Here is a 20,747-nt window from a genome sequence, read left to right as displayed (position 1 = left end):
TGACTTCCTAACCTCTGAGGAGTGTGGTGAAAATCAAATGGAAGGAAAAGCGAGAGAGAACTTTGAAAAAGATACCAAGGTATGATACGTGATACTAACTTAAAACGCTACCATCCCTACTCTCCTCCCCGACCGCCGCCAGGAAGCGATGCTGACTGCGCAGGCGCGCCCCCGCCAGCCCCGCCCAGCTCCCCGCCCGGCCCCTGGCGCCCAGCGCGCGCACGCCGCCCGGCGTCCTCGCTTCCGGGGCACCGCCCCGCGTGCGCTGGAGTCGCCGAGGCCACCCCCAGCACCGGAAGTGACCCTGGCGGGTTTGCCTTCAAATTCTCGGCGAGCTGAAGCAGCATTGGGGGCTGGTGACGGTTGGACACTGCCGTCCTGGGGCCGTGAGCACGGAAGAGAGTGGTTGGGGCTCGGCTGGGCAGGGCCTTGCTTCCTAGCCGCCCTGAGTCACGCACGGCCCTTCCCCTCCGCCTGGCGGTGGGCGGTTTCCCAAGGAGCTTCGGCAGCCACAGGTGAGTGCTCACTCTCCCGACCCCAGTGGCCACCTCGGCGAGGGACTTGGAGCCGGCAATGAGAGCCGTCTGCGCATCTTGCCATGAGCCTGCTCTTACCTGCGCCGAGGTCTTAGGTCCTCGCTGTTGTCGCTGACACCTGTGGCTCAGGTGACGGGTCCCCTACCTGAGGAATCCTGTCCAGCCTGGGACTTTTCAGGGTTCCTGGCGATCCCCTTTCTAGGCCTGTGTCATTAGAGAAGTCTCTGGTCCGAAAAACACGCCTGTCTTTATTTCTTTGTTTTTTTGAGCGGTTCTCTCTCTAATTCGTCCACGCCTCCGCCCCCCCTCCCCCCTTTGAAAAATCTCGAAAGCCTTGCAGTGGGATGCACTTCTTTTCTTACATTTTGTTAGGTAGGTGTGATATTGTTGAGGATGTTCTTTATTTTGGTGCCGGGCGTCCCCTGGGAGGCTTTTGGCACTTTTGGTTTAGAGTTGGTACCTTTTAAAAATATGTACCTCTCGAAACATTTGTTTCATATACTATAGTATGTGGTGACGAAGTTAGAGATAAACGTGGATCCTTATGTACCTTACAGTGGATAGTCCCAGCCCTTATTTAATCAAAAATTATTTTCTCTTTTAACTTCGAAGTGCCATTTTATATCAGTTACTAAATTCCAGCAGCACAGTTTTGCATCCTTCTCTCTTGAAAGCATTCATTTATGTATTCCTCTTTGAAATCAGGCCTTTAGCTACTGCTGTAAACATTCCTAATGTTTTAGAATCTTTGCCACAATGATAGAACACCACAGTGTCAAGAAAGATTCTTGTAAAGTTCACAGGGCTAAATGTCTCAGTGTGCAGCCCTATTGTCTTTTCCAAAGGAGATGATTTTTTGTAATCAGTGAGTTCTCACACAGGAATAGCGGCAGAACTCTTTATTTTGTATTACTATTACTATTAATATTACTGTATCATGCCTTAAAAAAAAAAGGCAGTGCTGATCAATTTCCAACATTCCTAGACTGTGGTAAGCTATGTAAAGCTCCTCTATGGCATTGGCTATTCAAGAAGCTTTTACATTTTATAGATTCAGTACTTGGCATATTATACAACACATTCTGCATCTTATTTTGAAACTGGTGTCACAGTTCTGACAAATACTAAGAATTAGGGAATCTTGTAAAATTTACTGTTACTAGCAGCATTGTTGAATTTCTGTTTATAGCAATGGTTTAGGTTTTTCTTTTTAGCTACGTGATTGGTTAAAAAGTGTATCAAATCAATGTGGTCTATGTTGATAATATGCTTATTAGATTTTGCTTGTAGGGTTTATTGATACAGCTTGAATATGGCTTTTAATTACATTTTAATTGTTATATTCACTGATTTATTTTTGTTTTGTTCAAGGTAAACTGAGGAAAGGTTTACCAAATACAGATATATGTCGTCTTTTTTTCCTGGGCAGGCACTCTTTTGTTAACTTTCTCATGCTTCTTGAGTATTTATTATACAGTGATTATAAAAGAAAGAAGAATGTATGCCATGCTGTAAGTGGTCATGGTACACTCATTTATTGTATGTATTTATAATCATTAGCGACTGTAAATTAGCATTATGGTTGTTTTCATATCTCAGAGATGAACATTCTGAACATTGCTTGATAATGCATTGTCATTTTTATTTTTTTAATTTTATTTATTTTATTTATTTTTAAAAAAGATTTTATTTATTTATTTGACAGAGATAGAGACAGCCAGCGAGAGAGGGAACACAAGCAGGGGGAGTGGGAGAGAAACAGGCTTCCAGCGAAGGATCCTGATGTGGGGCTCGATCCGGTAATACTGGGATCACGCCCTGAGCCCAGTCACTTAACGACTGAGCCACCCAGGTGCCCCTGCATTGTCATTTTTAAAGTTACACTCGATTTACTGAAATGCCTTCAGGAAAATGTATAATTGAGGTTCATCTATTTTTGTTTTAGGACATCAGTTTTACAGATAAATATTTTTAACATAGATGTTGATTTTTTAGCCTGTGCTTAATACTATGCTATGCTTGTTTCCTCCTCCTAAGTGAAGAAAATACACCTAGGATAGATCAAATTACGTCCCTTCTACTCAACTTCAAGTATTTAAAGGTTTAATTCTTATTTTTGTCTTCAGTGCAATTCCTTGCAACTGAGTAGAGGCTCTGTAAATACTTCTGGAATGAATGACCTATGCATGTTACAGTAAAAACTGCAATATTATTGGAACCCAGTCTAACTCCTTAAAAAATTAAGCGGATATGGTATCCTTTTTAGGTGTGTAGTAGGGAAGTCCCCATATTTGTAGTTTAGGGAGAGTGTAGGAATCTTAGAACCTCAGATGTTTGGATCTGTTGCCTGTTCTTTTTCTGTCTCTTTAATCACTTCTTTTCCCTAATCCTGGAGGAGAAAAAGACACCCTAAGTATCTTTGTGGAGATTCCACACCACAGCAACTATTAAATTTGCTAGAAATTTTGCTGTAATATTTTTTATTGCCTAAAATTTTTGACTCTGTTACTTGAATTAAAATTTCATGTTGCACCTTACTTAGTTTAACTAAATTGATTTAGTCATTAGCGAAAATAAATACATAAGCCATGTAAGCAAAAGGTTGGTCCTGATAGGATAATGTAAAGGAAAAGCTTGCTCTGAGGTGAAGTAGGCATCACCTATGGTTATTTTTCTCTTTAATAATCTGTCTAATCAAAAATCTGCGTTTTTGGACAATCTCATTTTTATAAGTCTTCTATTAATTGAACCAGTAGGTACTCTTTACTGTTGATGGTGGTTAAAATTTGACTTACAGGCTTTTCTCCAACTATATTCATTTCTTCAAAAATTGCCAGATATTGTGCCAGGTAGACCTCATTTCTGTACTCCTGCAGTGTAATTTTAGCAATGATAAGGATATATTCTTGAAAATTGCAGTCTAATAAATTTGCAGTGTTGATATTCATTTGAGAAGAAGGCTGTCTTAAAGACTACCAGAAGAATAGGAAAATTTATTTTTGTCTCACATTTAATCAACTAAGGGTATTTTGATACTATTTTCAGTGAACACATTGTTTCTTGATAATTTTTCAGGTCATTTTTCAGGTGGCCTTGGATTGAAGGCCATATTTCTTTTTGTAAGAAAATGTCAGTTCATTGGATGCTAAGGAATTTTATCTGACTAGAAAGAAGTATTCATAACACAGAACCTTCAAAGAAGGCCTGGAGTGAACTCTTTGAGTTTGGGACATTGAATCATGATCCTTAAAAAAAAAGTAGGGGGGAACACGTATATATCAGTAACAATTTGATTTAGATTTTTCGTAGTGGGGGGATGGGAAGAAAGGTCTGGAGAGAACCAGTTAAGGAAAAGAGGAAGAGAGGAGGAAAGACATCAGAGTGTTGTATCCAGGCTCATGTAGACCCACTGAATACTGCCAGCACCTGGTCCCAGCTGTACTCTTCTAACACTGTTTCCCAGACTAGGTGTCACTATAGGGCATTTAGAGCCTTAGGGCAGAAGCAGTCACACAGTTCTGGTAGGGATGAGTTGAGGATCAAGGAATGTGAGAGTGCTGAGGGTCCGAAAGGAACTGGACAAAGATAAGAAATCTTGGTAGTTCAGACAAAAACCTGGCAGTATCCATTCATTCAAAGATTGACTGAATATTTGGTGTGCCAAACATGGTTCTGGGTGCTGGGAGTACATCAGTAAATAACAGAGAGCCATGCTCCCTGGCCATAGAGTTTTTATTAAGATAGAATATTATCAGTGGTCATGACTCCATGGAATCACTGTTTAGGTCATGGGGTTTTTTTTCTTTTGGACCTCAAATGCTCAATCTTGAATTACTTTACAAACCTCAGTTCATAGCTGTCTTGCTTCATAACAAATTCCTCCAAAACTTAGTGGCTGGAAACAACAAACATTTATCACACAGTTTCTTTGGTCAGGCTGTGGGCGGGGCGTAGCTGGGTGCTTATGAGTCTGGGTCTTTCACAGGCTGTAATCAGGGGATCAGTCGGGCTGCAGTCATCTGAGGACTCAACTGAGGAAGGATCAGCTTCCAGGCTCCCTCACATGGTTAGGGCAGGATTCAGCTCCTCTGGACTATTGGACCGAGGGCCTCAGTTCCTCACTGGCTGTTGGCTGAAGCCGTCCTCAGTTCTTTGCCATGTGAGCCTCTGCACAGGGCAGCTTAGAGCGGGCCAACAAGAGGCAGTGAGCGAGATGGAAGTCACAGTCTAATCTCAGAAATGACATTCTGTTATTTTTCCATATTCTATTTGTTACAAGCTCACATTCAAGTGAAGGTGATTTCACCAGGGTAAGGAAAGGAGGGGTCAGAGGCTACTGAGAGCCATCTTAGAGGCTGTCTGTAATTATGTATTGATAGAAGACCCTTCTTTTGTAGTATTTGTTTCTTCCTTACTCTTCATCCTCTTTCTCCGCTCATATTTCTGTACCTCAGCCCTCCAAAGGCACACTAATATATGTAATATGTGGTTTTGGATATATATATATTTCTGACAAAAGAGTGATTTGTATAGCATATGTATTTTGAACTTGTAAAATGGTATTGTGATCTAGATCTTGTTCTGTATCTAAGGGTTTTTTTCTTTCTTTTTTTTTTTTTTTAAGATTTTATTTATTTATTTGACAGAGAGAGACAGCCAGCGAGAGAGGGAACACAAGCAGGGGGAGTGGGAGAGGAAGAAGCAGGCTCCCAGCGGAAGAGCCTGATGTGGGGCTTGATCCCAGAACGCTGGGATCACGCCCTGAGCCGAAGGCAGACGCTTAACTGCTGTGCCACCCAGGCGCCCCCTAAGGTTTTTTTTTCACCCAACTCTGTATTTCGATGATCTGTGCATGTTGCTATTCGTAAATTTTGTTAATTGCTTCCATCTTCTACATGATATTCCAGAGTATGCATCCAGCACCTTTTTTTCTTTTTCTTTTTTTTAAAGATTTTATTTATTACAGAAAGAGGAGAGAGCGTGCACTAGCACAAGCAGGGGTAGTGGCAGAGGGAGAGGAAGAAGCAGACTCCCCACCGAGCAGGGAGCCCTATGCAGGGCTCCATCCCAGGACCCTGGGATCACGACCTGAGACGAAGGCAGACACTCAACCGACTGAGCCACCCAGGCTCCCTCCAGCATATTTTCTTACCCATTTCTCTAGGAGGGAATAGGTTGATTGCCTCCAGCTCCTTGATTTCTCAAACAGTTCTGTCATTAACATCCCAAAACAAGTCTCTGTGGATCTGTGTGAGACTTTCTCTGGAATATTTACAGAAGAGTGGGATTGCTGGGTCATAGGATATATGCATATGCAACTTCTCTAAGGATTCCCAGATTGTTCTCCAAAATGGCTATACCAGTTTATGTCTACAAATTTTATATAAGGGTTTCCTTTTTCCCAAATCCTTGCCAATACTTAGCATTATTGGAGTTACTAATTTGTATTTAATCTGGTGGATGTGTAAGAGGGTCTCTGATTGCTTTCATTTGCATTCATCTGTTAATAGTGTCTGTACTTTTAGCCATTTGGGTTTTCTCTTCCTTGAATTGTCCTTTATACTCTTTACTTGTTTCTGTATGAAGTCCTTTTGTCCATTAGTATGAGGAATTATACGGATGGATTTTCTGATCTTAAATTATCCTTGCATTCCTGCAGTAAATCATCATCATCTTCTTCTTTTTTTAAAGATTTATTCATTTATCCTAGAGAGGACAGAGGAGGGGCAGAGGGAGGGAGAGGACCCCAAGAAGACTCCCTGCTGAGTGTGGAGCGCTATGCTGGGCTCGATCCCATGACCCCCCAGATCACTACCTGAGCTGAAACCAAGAGGTGGGCGCTCTACCTACTGAGCCAGCCAGGCGCCCCTCTGCGGTAAATCTTGATCAGAGAGAGTGTAGTGTGTGTGTGCTTTGAAACATTGTTAGCTTTTATTTTGGATTTCCACATCTGTGTTCGTATGCAAAATGGGTTTTATATTGTTCTTACTCAGTTTTGAGATTGAAGTGAGCCCAGCCTCCTAAAAAGACTTGGTCAGTTTTTCCCTTGTTTTCTCAGTCAACTTTTAAAAATTACTTTTTGTTTAGAAGGTAGGTAAAACCCACCTATAAAAAAGTCCTCTGGACCTGAAGCCTTTTAAAGGTACGGGTCTTTCATTAAAACTCCATTTTCTAGGAAATAAGAAAAGAAAAATTTTTAAAGGAGAAAAAAATTCTGGGCTCCTGGGTGGCTCAGTCAGTTAACCATGTGCCTTCAGCTCAGGTCATGATCCCAGAGTCCCAGGATCGAGTCCTGAATCAGGCTCCCCACTCACTGGGGAGTCTTCTTCTCTCTCTGGTCTTCCCCCCCCCCCCGCCCCATGCTCTCTCTCTCATATAAATAAACAAAATCTTTAAAAAAAAGATGAAATTTTTTTTTAAAGATTTTATTTATTTATTTGACAGAGAGAGAGACCATAAGCAAGGCGAGCGGCAGGCAGAAGGAGAGGGAGAAGCAGGCCCCCTGCAGAGCAGAGAGCCCAATGCAGGGCTTGATCCTGGGACCCTGGGGTCATGACCTGAGCGGAAGGCAGTCACTTAACCGACTGAGCCACCCAGGTACCCCCAAAATTTCATTTTCTTTCGACTCAGATCTGTCTAGTTATTTTCTTTTTCATTTTGTGTTTCTTTTATTTGCATGTTCCTTTTTTCTTTTCCTTTATCATTTTTGCCAGGATTTCTCAATTTTTAAATGACCCATAGTTTGATTTTTTAAGTCTTTTCCAGTGTTTTGGGGTTTTCTTTCTTTCTTTTCTTTTCTCTTCTCTTCTTTTCTTTTCTTTCTCTTTTTTTCTTCTTTTTGTAAGATTTTGTTTGTAAATAATCTCCACACCCCGTGTGGGGCTCGAGCTCACATCCCTGAGATCAAGAGTTAATGCTCCATCAACTGAGCCAGCCAGGTGCCCTTTCATATTTTTTTTTTTTTAATTTGGCCCTTTAGCTCCTTTCTTCTTGTACTTTTCACTGTGCTCTGTTAGGCTTTTTCTAGCTTCTTGAATTGACAGCTTAGCTCAATTATGTTCACTCTTTCTTATGGTGGTGGGGTGTGGTGAATTTCTGCCGTCATATTCAACCACCCCTCATCATTTCCTGATGTCCCAATTGTGTGTCTATCCCAGCTGTGCCGTAAGAGATTCTCAGCCTGGGAACTGATCTTCCTAAAAACCGTCTTTCTCAGTTGTTCCCATCTAGCCCAACCTGAGTGGAAGAGTGGCAGCAGGAGACTGCTCATGAGAGCTGTCCTGTTGACCTCAGTTTTTATCAGCTCCCCACTTTGTCCAGGCCTGGCTTTGCCATGATGTACCCTGCTGTCTCCATCAGAGACTGGGCTTGCGTTGCTGCTTTTCAGTCCTACAGTGAGTGGCAAGTGTGGGTAAGGTGAGCAAGGACGAGCCAGGACAATAGACCTCAGAAAGGGCACAGTTAGAAAATTCTAACCTGGCCCTATTTTCCTCTGAGCTGCCTTGTACTTTCCCACACACTAGGACCCAAATCACCATCTGTTATTTCAGTGTTTTTCCGAATTTTATATTCATTTCTAGGATCCATCAACCTTCTACGAAGTAACTGTGGCTCTTCTAGGCTTGGTTTTTGGAAAGGGAGCCAGTAGCTATCTTGGCTTCCTGGCTTGCCTTGTACTTAGGAGTTGAACCTGATACTGTGATTCAAGATGTTTGGGTTTAAAGATTGTAATAAATATACGTGATATGTATTAAACCTAACTGGGTAGAGGTGCCGCAGTTGTACCTTTAGCTGGTTAGAGAATGAGAACTGCCAAGGACTGGCAGAGAATAGAAGCCTGGGGTGGTTCGTGTGATTTTGACATCTCTGCTTCTCCATCGAGGTTGTGATTCCATCTCCCTCTAATCTGTGTCCTAAGGAGCATAGTACCCCTCCCTCTTCTGCTCTGGTATAGATAGCAGTCCTGGCTTGTAACCCTTCTGCCCGCCAATATTTCCCATTAATCTTGCTTAATACAGTCCTCTAATTCTGGGCTGGGTGGCTATGATTACCTTCCCTTGTCTGTTTGGTAGAAAATCTTTCTGGTCCTGTGTGTAGTGTTAGGTATTCCTGGTTGGCCTGCCATCATTCTCCTTGCTCTGTGTGCCATCTAAACAGTCTACATTAAACTCACAAAGTTTGCTTGGCATACTTTTTCACAGAAAACTTCATCCCTGAATGAAGAATTTAATAAAGAATGTAAGAGCCATAGTGGTCTCTATCAGACTTAAACTCTGTTGCATCACTTGACCTTAACCATAGGTGGGGTGAGGGAGGGAGGTGTCAAACCCCACAATTTTAGGAAATGCCTCTGGCTAGATTAAATTAAGCTAGGTAGAGAGGTCCCCATGTGGGAGTTTTCTGTTCATCTCTGAGATTACATCTGTTTGAATATCCCACTGACAAACAAAAGGGGTCAGAAGAAATGATCTTATGCCCTTCATGCACCCGTCTCTTCTCAGCTTTCCCGTGATCTTTCACGATTCCTTCATTTTTTAGTTCCATCACCTTGAAACTTCATTCATTTTAACTTTGAGCATTTCTTTTACCACGTGTTTTAAATTTCTTTTTATTTGGAAAGCCACGACCCTAACTTATTGCCCTCTCAAAAATATGCAGATCTTTCGGACTTTCAACTACACCATGCTATGTACAGTTAATAAATACCAGTAATTGTCAACATCAACAACGCTGACATTTATCAAGTGCCTACTTCTGATGCTTTCTATCCACATCCATATATCCATTTCCTACTAATACAAAGACTGTGCTTGGTTCTCACATATAGAAAGTTCCAGGGAAGATGCAGTTAGTGTTTATTGACATGCTATTATTTGCCAAGTAGTATCCTGGGTACTTTAAATAGTCATTTATTCTTTATAGTGCAAGTCTTGGAAGTAGTTACTATCTCAGTTTTACAGATTTAAAAACTGAAGCTTAGAAAAGTTAAGGGACTTGACCAAGGTGGCAGAATTATAATTCTAACCGAGAATTTTCTAACTTGGAAACACACGTGCTTTCTCTTATTCTGCACTGCCTTCCAAAAACTGTGTCGGACGTGGGGCGCTTGTTCTGCAGATGCTTAGTGAGACTTGTGCGTCTTGCACTGAGCGCAGGGTCTCACACGTTGCAGATCTAAATCCTGCTCTCCAAGTAGGGATAAGACATAGATCAGGAACTATAATTCAGAGTAGACAAGGGTCTTGAGCGAAAGGTCCCAGTAAAGCGCCAGGGGGCTTCTAGAAGGGGGAGAGTTTATTTTAAACTGAGAAGTTCAGAGGGTAGATGAGCTGGGAGAACTGCCCTCGGAGCTGGGCTTTGATGCATCAGTGGGGTTTGCCTGTGGGAACCAAGAAATTTCTTTGAAGGAGAAGAAATGGCTTGAGCATATACAGAGATGGAAAGTGCGGTGTGTGTGACTGTGAGCTTCCTGAAGGAGCCCCAGGAAGTATACTTTAGAGAAACTCTTTGTGTACTTATTTTTAGGAGACATACAATATGAAAATGTTTCTTTCTCCCCCCCCCCTTTTTTTTTTAGCTTACAATTGAGCATGAGTCTTCTTATGATTAGTGAGAATGTAAAATTGGCCCGCGAGTATGCCCTACTGGGCAACTATGACTCTGCGATGGTGTATTATCAGGGAGTTCTTGACCAGATGAACAAGTATCTGTATTCAGTCAAAGATACCTATCTCCAGCAGAAATGGCAACAGGTAAGAATCGTGGCTGCTGTGTGTTTTAATGGTTTAAGTACTCAGAAGAGAAGACTTAAAGAGATTGTCAGTGCCCTGTGCAGTTACACGTGAAGAGTGTATGGTTTGTTACATGGATTTGTATATAATGTTACTTGAAATTTGATTTATTATATTAGTAATAGTCCATATTCACCGTCATCAGTATTGTGAGTTCTACTCAGTTACAGTTGTTGGAATCTAATAGATTAAAAAAAATAATGGCTTTGACTTTTTTCCTACATCACATTTTTTTACCTGGTAAAATTAAAATCACCTTTATTAAGCCATTGTTGAAACTGTAGGTGACAGCTGAATCTCATGGCTATGATATTCTCTGTCGAATATTCTAAAGCAGACCATATTTGAATCCCATGTGAGGAATGTTAGTCACTGAGGACCAATAGAAATTTACAGATAGAAAGTGTGGAAGTTATAAGTCCACTTGAAGGTAGCATTTTTTACAAGGTTCAGCTACATCACAGAGGAAAAAAATGTTACAGAATTTAATAGTCTTTTTAAGCTGGTCTTCTCGGTAGAATGTTATCCCTCAGATTTTTGATAGTATTCCATTTTTGTAGCTAATTTCTTTAAAAGAGAAAATACCCTACCTCTTTGAACTTAAACCTTTTCCCCTAAATCTGCCTCTTCATATCCCTTACGTTACCTGAAGAGGAAAGTATTTTATTTTGGAAAGAGTCTTAAATTTGTCACTGAAAGACTTATGTTCGTTGGCTGGAGACTTCCCAGCGTTGAGCCTAAGGTAGGGCTCGAACTCACAACTTGAGATCAAAACCTGAGCTGAGATCAAGAGTTGGACACTTAACTCACTGGGCCACTCAGGTGCCCCTGTAGGCCGGAGACGTTTATTTTAAAAGTCTAAGCTTTTTTTTTTTCTTTAAGATTTATTTATTTATTGGAGGCGGGGGTGGGCAGCAGGAAGAGGGGCAGTGGGAGAGAGAGAATTTCAAGCAGACTGCCTGTTGAACGTCTGGGTGGCTTAGTTGGAGCTGGATGTGGGGCTCGATCTCACAGCCCTGAGATCATAACCTGAGCCCAAATCAAGAGCCAGATGCTCAACCGTCTAAGCCACCCAGGCGCCCCTATTTGTTTTTAGAGAATAGAATGCGCAGGGGAGCAGGGGGGAAGAGGGAGAGGGGAAGCAGACTCCCTGCTGAGCACAGAGCCCAACAGAGGGCTCAATCCCACAACCATGAGATCATGACCTGAGCCAAAACCAAGAGAGTAGGACACTTAACCGACTGAGCCACCCAGGTGCCCCAAAAGTCTATACTTTTCTTGTGAAGCTACTTAAATCATTTAGTTTTAAAACCAAACATTACCAACTTTATTTCAATATTTTGTATATATTGTTTATAAATTGAGTCAGGAATGCTTAAAAAGATCTTGGTTGTATGTGAATTGGGCCATTTGTCATCTGAACCCATGTTTTTCAAACTGTAGTTTTCACTCCATTAGTGAGCTATGAAATTAGTGCATTCTCATTACCATTTTAAAAGTCCAGTAACATAGCATAAAAACCATCAAAGAAGCAATGTACAAAAGGATAATTTTTTATCAAAATCTCCAAAAAGAAAGTTATAGCTAACTTTAATATGTTATGCAGTTTGAATATGAACCATAAGTTAGTAACATGGTTTAATTGGTCAGAATATTTAATTCATTTTCTCTTGCAATTGAAAACAAAAGCTTAATGAACCATTCTTAAAATTTTGACAGAATATTTTGGTGTGATTTATGGGATAGTTGATGTCAAAATGGAGGTTTCCAATGTCTCTAATAATTGGCCCTGGTTTAATCTTGGCAGTGATTTATTGGTTACAGATATTTAAAGAGCCATGTTCTCCTTTGAAACCAGGTTTGGCAGGAAATAAATGTGGAAGCTAAACATGTTAAGGATATTATGAAAACACTGGAGAGCTTTAAACTAGACAACACTCCACTGAAAGCTGCACAACATGAGCTGCCAGCTTCCGAGGGGGAAGTCTGGTCCTTGCCTGTACCCGTTGAACGAAGGTAAGTGGAGAGCTTTTAAGAAACAGATCAGCCCAGGAAGCTGATAGCATTGGCTGTATCTAGGAGAGCCGGGTGGCCGAGAGACAGGGACAGCAGAGAGTTTTTTACTGAACGCCTTTTAGAAGTCTTATGTTGTGTATCATGTAACTGTGACCCATATCGATAAATTAAACTTAGGTGGAAATAACCCCAAAATAGGCTTTTGTGAATGAGCTTACAGTAGTGGAGACAAGATTATCTTATGGAAGGAGCTGGCAATTGAAATATCTGGGCTCTCGTTCTATCTTTGCCACTGTTTGTAGCTTTGGAAAAATGGACCCTTTCTAGGCTTCAGATTTTTCTTAGGTAAAGTGAGGGAGTTAGATTAAAACACGGTTCTCAAACAGGCTATCACAGAATCCTGCTGTTCATCAAAATTGTTAAAATGAAAAATGGGCTTTTTAATTCACAGGAGGAAAAGGGTAAAATGTTCTCTATTGTAGGGTTTTCTTTGGCGTTTTTTCCCTCAGCTTCCTCTTACCTGGAGCTGGCAAATGAACAGTGGGTGAAAGTGATATTTACTGAAATGCTTTTCACAGCCAGTCATGCTTAGTTTCACTGCACATTTTTTACTGACAAGTGTCAGATGGATGTCACTTGTCTATTCCACTCACATAATAGAATTTCCAGTTTGCACTGTGGATTTAAACATGTGAGTGTGTAATAGCATTCTACAAAAAACACTGACTTGCAGGCCCTTTGCCCCCTAATCAGTTTGAGAACCTTCGCTGAGGAAGACACTGCTTGGGTGTTTTTCACTTTCACGTTGTCATTTGTAACTCTCATTCTTGATTGTATTTCATGGTAGGTGCCAGATGTGGAGTGCTCATGTGTCCCAAGCACTATTAGAGGCTACACATGTTATTTCATTTATTCACAGTTAACCTTTCAAATAAGTCATGTTTTCTTTGTAGTTCAGATAAGATAGTTTGATGGACAGTGAAGTTGGGTAACTTTCCCCCATTATCACAAAGCTAATGATTGGTGGAGCTAGAATTTGAACAGGTGTATTTGATTACAAAGCTGGCATTCTCTGCCATACCGTTTATTCTCAAACCCTAGTATACCTAAAGACCTCTTGGGGCACTTACTAAAATGTGAATTCTGGGTTTTCACTCCCAGAGAGTCTGATATAATACAGGCTTACCTAGGAGATACTGCAGGTTCGGGTCCAGACCACCCCAGTCAAGTATCACAATAAACAAAGTCAAATAAATGTTTTGGTTTCCCAGTGCACGTAAGTTATTTACACTATACTGTAATCTATTAAGTGCACAGTAGCATTATGTCTAAAAAACACAATGTACGTACCTTAATTGAAAAATACTTTATTGCTAAAAAATGTTAACCATCATCTGAGCTCTCAGCAAGTTATAATCTCTGATCACAGATCACCTAAACAAATATAATCGTAATAAAAAGCTTAAAATATTCCAAGAATCCCCAAAATTGTGACACAGAGACACAAAATGAGCAAATGCTATTGGAAACATGGTGCTGATAGGCTGGTTCAACATGAGGTTGCCACAAATCTTCATTTTGTAAAAAACAGAAACAGTATCTGCAAAGCACAATGAAGTGAAGCACAGTAAAACGAGGTATGCCTGTAGACAGCAGGTGGAGCTCCTGGTGATCCCTGGATCGCACTTTGAGAAGTACCATACCAAAGTGTTCCCTCTCCACTTTAAGATAAACTAGTGGGTATTGATTGCTTCCTAGCCACCTTAATTTTCTTCAGCTCCAGATAAAAGTACCAGTGTTCTGTTAGTGACTCCCATATCTTTTGAATATTTACTAAATTTTTCCTTTGCTCATAAGCACTTTTATGTATACTGTATTTTCTGTTACATTTTAGAATTCACTAAAAAAATAAAAAGTACAGCGTAGGCTCATTAAAGAAAAATACGAAAATGCATGAAAGGGGCAAGTCATATAGTCATTCCAGTGCAACTTCTAGTCTTTGCTTATTTTCATAGGTATATTATATCCGTAATATATAAATTTGTACCCTGTTTCAAAAACAAAAATCCTAATGCTAGACAACAATCATTACACTGTAATGTGTAATTACATTACTTACTGTATGCTGGATACTGTGTTCATTGCTTTATATATATTATTCTCAAAACAGTCTCAGAAAGTAGGTACTAATTTTTTAGCCCCAATTTCTGATGAGGACACTAGATAGGGTAATTGGCTCTTCATACTGTAAGCACTGATGATTCATAAGCCACATCAGACTTTTTTCTCTGGTGCTTTTAAAGGGTTATGTATAACCTACATAGTTAACCATGCTCCTACTGGTCGTTTTCCCCTTTTTGTTATTATAAAGTGAATATTTGTAAATGGATCTTTTTCTACATTTATGATTACTTTTTTTTTAAAAGAGTTTATTCATTTGACAGAGATAGAGAGAGCCAGCAAGAGAGGGAACACAGGCAGGGGGAGTGGGAGAGGAAGAAGCAGGCTCCCAGCGGAGGAGCCTGATGTGGGGCTCAATCCCAGAACGCCAGGATCACACCCTGAGCTGAAGGCAGACGCCTAATGACTGAGCCACCCAGGCGCCCCAATGATTACTTTTTTCTTAATTTCAGTAAAACTAATAATAGATGAGTCAAGTTGTTTTTATTTTTTCTTGCCTATAAGTATGTTTTATTCCTATTTACTTTCTTTTTTCTTTCCTCTTTCTGGAGGATGTTCATTTGGCCCTTGTGTTATTAGTCCGTTCCCGCTGCTGTAACAAAATACGCCAGATGGGTGGCTTAAACAGCAGAAATGTATAGCTTTATTTCTCGCAGTTCTGGAGGCTGAAAGTCCAAGATCAAGGTGCTAGCTAGTTTAGTTCCTGAGGACTCTTCCAAGCAGACAGCTGCCTTGGCTCTGTGTTTGGAAACAATCAAGCTCTCTGGTATCTCTCACAAGGACACAGTCCTCAGATCAAGGCTTTATTTAACTTTATTTCATTAATTAATTTATTTTTAAGTAGGCTCCATGCCCAGCATGGCTCCATGCCCAACATGGGCTTGAACTCACCACCTGAGATGAAGCGTCACATGCTCTATTGACTGAGCCAGCCAGATGCCCCCAACTTTAATTACTCCCTTACTCTAAATGGTCTCATTGGGGATGAGGGATTTAACATAATGAATTTTGGGGGGACACAAACATTCAGTCCATAACAGCTCTGTAACTCCTTTCTCACTTATTGGTAAGAACTTTCTGATAAATACATGTGCCCAGTGAAAATTTAGTTCATTTCAAATTTAATGAATTCTTTGGTCACCTCGATCTAAGAAGCAAAGGCAGGAGGATTCTCTCTTGGGAGTAGTAGGAAGTTGAATTTGTTGAGCCTCTTCATCTAGGAAATTCTGTGATTATAAGTCCTAGTTTCCCTTCTGATTGCTTCTTGCTTTCTTCAATATCTTTTTCTGTCCCTAATCTTAATTGCCTTGGATGGATCACTATTAACTATAAAGGTCTCCTCTTTGACTTTATTTGCTGGGTCTTTGCGTCTTTCTATAGTTTATTTTACTTGCTCCCTCAACTAGATATCCCTCAAAACTTTTTATTTTTTGTTAGTCTCAATTTGTACTCATGCCAAAGAGGGCTTACTCTTTCTTGAACTCTGTTGGTGATTCTAACCTTGTCATCAGCTAGATTTTAGTCCCATTTAAAGAACAGATTCAGCTGATCCAATGTTCTCTTCTATGGTCATGCACAGAAATGTTTGTACAAGGAGGTTCACTTTTAGAGCAAAGATTGGAAATAGCTTCAGAGCTATTAAATGTGATTCTTCTAAAATGTCTTTTAAAAGCCAGCTAGCATCCCTCAGATACCTCCTCATCTCACAATAAAACCCAAAGTTTTCATCATATCCTTCAACAGCACGCGCGGTCTGGTTCCTCACTACCTCTAGAACCTGAGTTCTTACAGCTCTCGTCTTCCTCGAGCAAGTCAAACACCAGATGCTTCAGTTCTCTGCACTTGCCTTTCCTTCAGCTCAGATGTTTGATGACTGTTCTCTCGTTTCCTTCTGGTCTCACCTTAAATGTTACCTCAGAAAGGCTGTCTCCGTCCACCCTACCTGAAATACTCCCCCCAATGAGAGCCCCTACCCTTCTTTATTTTTCTAGACTGCACGTAGCATGATCTGTGTACTGTTTGTCTTCATCGAAGCCCCCTCTCCACACACGTATGTACACACACCGATGTAAGTCTGTAAGAGTAAAGGTTTTATTAAATTTATTTGAATTTTTTTTATTCCCAGTGCATAGAATAATCAATAGTAATAGTTCAGTATATTAGTGTTTGGAGGAATGAATAGCTAGCAGTAAGAAGTGGATAAAAAGTGGCGTATTTTACATGTAACTGCCCTCTAGTCATTAAAAGCCGTTTATGAGGTGATGATACAGGAAATGCCTTATGATATGATTAGAGAACAATATGAATGCATGTATATATAACGGTTCCAATTCTGATTAAATGAAAGACAGCTATAAGAAAATAAACTAATGTGTTAAGTGGTTAACTCTGGGTAATGGGGTTACAGGTGACTTTTATTCTTTATACTTGATTATATCTCAGTGTCTGTTTTATATTATTTTTCTAGTAAGAGGGGAATAAATACATATTTTAAAGGAATACCTACACTGGCTACCCAAGTGTCTCAATCCAAAATCGAATCCCCATCATTCCTTTTTGTCTTTATCATCCTGCCAAATCCTCATTCTCAACTTTCCATGTCTAGGAGTATCTTTCTTAATAGTGTGTCTCTCGGATTTGCATTGCTTACTGCCTTAAGCCAGGCCCTCATCTCATGCCTCCATAACATTTGTAACCTGCAAAATCCTCCTGCTTTCTGTTTCCTCTGTTGGTGTCTCGTACTCAGCACTGGACTCATCTTTCCAAAGGCTTTCCAGCAGCAGTTAGCTAGCCTCTGGAACTGGTATTCACATTTTCTACTTACCAAACCACCTTCTCTGTCCAGTATCCTCCTTGGATGCTCACCATTGTCTATAGTGGGTGTCCTTATAAACCTTTACATAGATGAAGCTCGTTTTGATTTCTTTGCTCTTCTACACTGATTTTCTTGGCTGCAGCTATACTTGTTTAGTTCATCTCCTGTTTCCAGGCCCAGTTTATTTTCTGTCCTCTTGAGGTCGTTGATAGCACTTGGTCTCTTTTACATTTTCTGGCATACTTGCCTAGTTTTACATACCTTCTTTCTTAACTATACCTGAGATATTTGCGGATAGGCCTCTCTTACCTTTTTTATTGCTCATTTTAATGGCCCCAACCAAGTCTAGGAGCCTGAGAAATATTTGAGAGGTCTGAGTCCTGCCGCAGAAATAAGGATGACAGGTGATGTGTGTAAGTGCTACACATTACTTCTTGTGACTGTCCACAGCAGTGGTTAGGTCAGTGTTTTCAGTGGGAAAATGATTTAGTTGTATTAATTAAATGTGAGAACTATGATATACTCTAAACAAAATAGTGTCAGCTTGCACATGTGCCAGTGGATAAACATGACTCCTGTACCTGTGTGTGTTCTGGGTCTTTTGATAAAACTCTCTTTGATAATTGCTGTCTTTTCAGTTTCTAAGAATCAGACTAATTTTTTATTCATCCTTGTACACCAGTGATTTCCTCTCAAAGGAGAGGTGATGACCACTTGGCCTTCTATTATTTCTACCATATAACGGTACTGCAGCCCGTTCTTCTCGGGAAATCAGCACAGACCGCTGAATATAACCATTAGGCCTTAGATTTCAGTGACTTTGTTCATTTAGTCCTATCTTGTTATCTAGTTCTGTTATTGCCTCGGCTACTTTAGTTCATGGACTCCAGCTTACACATGATATGTGTTCATCTGTATTTGGACCACCTCCAGTTCATTATGATTTTCATGACCTTGTGTCTAATTAGACCCTCTCCAGGACCTAGAAAACGCCAGTCTCCTCAGTACGGTGACCCTAAGCCACACGGTAACCGTCCAAGTACAACCGTCAGAGTTCACCGTTCATCTGCACACAATCTTCACAATGACAGAGGGAAAGCTGTTCGTTGTCGGGAAAAGAAAGAACAGAGTAAAGGAAGAGAGGAAAAGGTAAATGTTACTGGTTTTCATAAATGAAATATTTATTAACCTTAAAAATGAAGACTGTATAATTTTAATACTTTTTAGTCATCAAAACCATCAGACTCTAATAAAACCTTAGTCATATTCCACCTAGACTGGGATTTTTCCCACTGACTACTAAACATATTTTGGAGTATTTTTTTGTATCTTTATATCTTGAAATAATTTCAGAGTTGCGTACAGGCTGCAAGACCGGTATAAACTTACCCAGTTTTACCAGTTATTAGTATTTTGCCCCTTTTGCTTTTTCATCTACTCTCTATATACATTTTCTTTTTCTGCAACATGGAGAGTAAATTGTAGATATCATGTCCTTTTACCCTTAAATGCTTTAGAGTGTGTTTCCTAAGTACTTGGACATTCTTTTCCATAAACACAATACAGTCGTCAAATGCCATACAGTTTACATTGGTGCAGGACTGTATCAATCCACAGGCCCTCGTAAAATTTAGCCAGTTATCCCAGTAATGACACGTGTAGCTCATTTTACCCTCATGCCAGGACGCAGTAGGGAAGCGTATGTTACATATAGCTGTCATTTTCTTTCATCTTTTTAATGTGAAATTTCTCTCAGCCTTTCTCTTTTTTGGCCTGGCATTTTTGAAGACTACAGGCCAGTTGTTTTGTAGAATGCCTCTCAGTTTGGGCTTTTCCTGGTGTTTCCTTGTGATTAGATTAAGGGTATGCATTTTGGACAGGAATACCATCGAAGGGAAGTTTTGTTCTTCACAGTGTATAGTAAGGAGATACAGGATGTTTATTTGTTCTGTGACTTGTGGTAGATTGGAGTGCTTTGTTAGGGTGCTATCTGCCCGGGCTCTCCACTATATAGTTACTGTTTCCCTTTATAATAATTTGGGGGGAAATACCTTGAGACTATATAAATATCCTATTTTTCATCAAAATTTCATCTACTTGTTTTCGCATCCAGTGATGCTTGCCTAAATCAGTTATTCCTGTGACAACTGAAAAATCATGATTTTCTAATGCTGTTATTTCTTTTACATTAATTGGCATCCTACTGTAAGGAAAAACTTCATCTCTTTCTCTTTATTCAATTTTATCAGTGTGGAGTCATGGATTCTTACTTGATTCAGTGAATTATAATCTGTTGCTATCTTTTTGATGCTTAAATTGTGTGAGATTTGAGGAGTGTGACTTTTGAAGCTAGATCCTGTGTGTTTTTTGACATGTACTCATCATTCTTTGAGTAGCTCCTCATTTTCTGGCACAATAGTAATCAGCAAATCCTTTGTCCAAGAGAGATTAAATTAATATGATCTTGCTGGTGAGGCAGAAAAGCATAAAGCTTTTCAAAAATACAGCATGGGCTTTAGATACGGGTAGACCTGTGTTGAAGCACCAGCTCTCCTCTTTCTGGCTGTGTTACCATAAGCTCTTTGGTCTTTCTGAGTTTTATTTCCTCATACATAGAATTATTTTAACACCTGTCTCCTAGAGTTTTCATAGGATAAGTGCAATAACTTATTCTGGCTCCCAGCATGTACTTCGTGTTAGCTGTTACTATTTCCCACACATTCCAGGTAACTGAGATCTTACTGTATTTGCTGTTGGCTTAAACAGTTTTACCATTGCATTTTTTCAAAAATATAGTGAGATATTTCAGATATTGGTGACTGCATTCAAAGTGCTCCTTAATGGATACAAATGCAAAAGTAGAACTGTTGGGTTAAAAACAAGACAAAAATAAATCCTCTAAAAGGAAACTCACTTAAGAAAAAAGTTCTTGTTTATCAGTGAAAGTATTTTAGCCTTCAGTTTTAAAACGTATAGTGTTTCCACCACTCTTTGTTCTCTATTGTTTCAAGATAGAGTAAGAAAAGAAAGCATACTAAATAAACATAAGATTAGCTGCAATAAGAGGAGGTCTTATCTGTGTCTCTGCTGAATGTAGACTTTGCTTAATTGCTAACATCCTCAGGACTTTGAGCAAGGGGTATAGGATAGCCGGAGAACAAATGTATGAAATAGGTTTTCTCCCCGAGTCAGCTAGTGTGTCTTGAAAATATGTACCTGTTGTTGAGAAACTATACTTGGGGAGATCAGATTAATATATTTCAAGTAATTATGGAATAATGAGATGCTTAACAGTGGTAGTAAGTAATGACTAAAAAGAACAGAATTCTTAGAAGAGGTTGGTGGTAGTCAGAAAACTTTATGAAGAAATAAAACTACTAAGCCATAAAAGGTGAATAGACTTTTATC

The 20,747-nt window shown here is 40.0% G+C and overlaps 1 protein-coding gene across 1 annotated transcript in view; it reads left to right on the top strand.

The window, feature by feature from the left end:
• Positions 1–219: 219 nt before the first annotated feature.
• KATNA1 (katanin catalytic subunit A1) overlaps positions 220–20,747 on the top strand; it is a 34,149-nt gene continuing 13,621 nt past the window's right edge. The window contains exons 1-4 of the mRNA XM_045805324.2: positions 220–515; positions 10,114–10,288; positions 12,186–12,343; positions 18,308–18,488. Coding sequence (XP_045661280.1) covers positions 10,127–10,288; positions 12,186–12,343; positions 18,308–18,488 — 501 coding nt within the window. The 5' untranslated portion in view covers positions 220–515; positions 10,114–10,126. The remainder of the gene's footprint in view (positions 516–10,113; positions 10,289–12,185; positions 12,344–18,307; positions 18,489–20,747) is intronic.

Source organism: Ursus americanus, chromosome 11, assembly GCF_024610735.1.
Source record: "Ursus americanus isolate L20-20 chromosome 11, mUrsAme1.1.p, whole genome shotgun sequence".
Lineage (NCBI taxonomy): Eukaryota > Metazoa > Chordata > Mammalia > Carnivora > Ursidae > Ursus > Ursus americanus.
The sequence above is the reverse complement of the archived record's forward strand: the minus strand, read 5'-3'. Positions and strand labels throughout refer to the sequence as shown.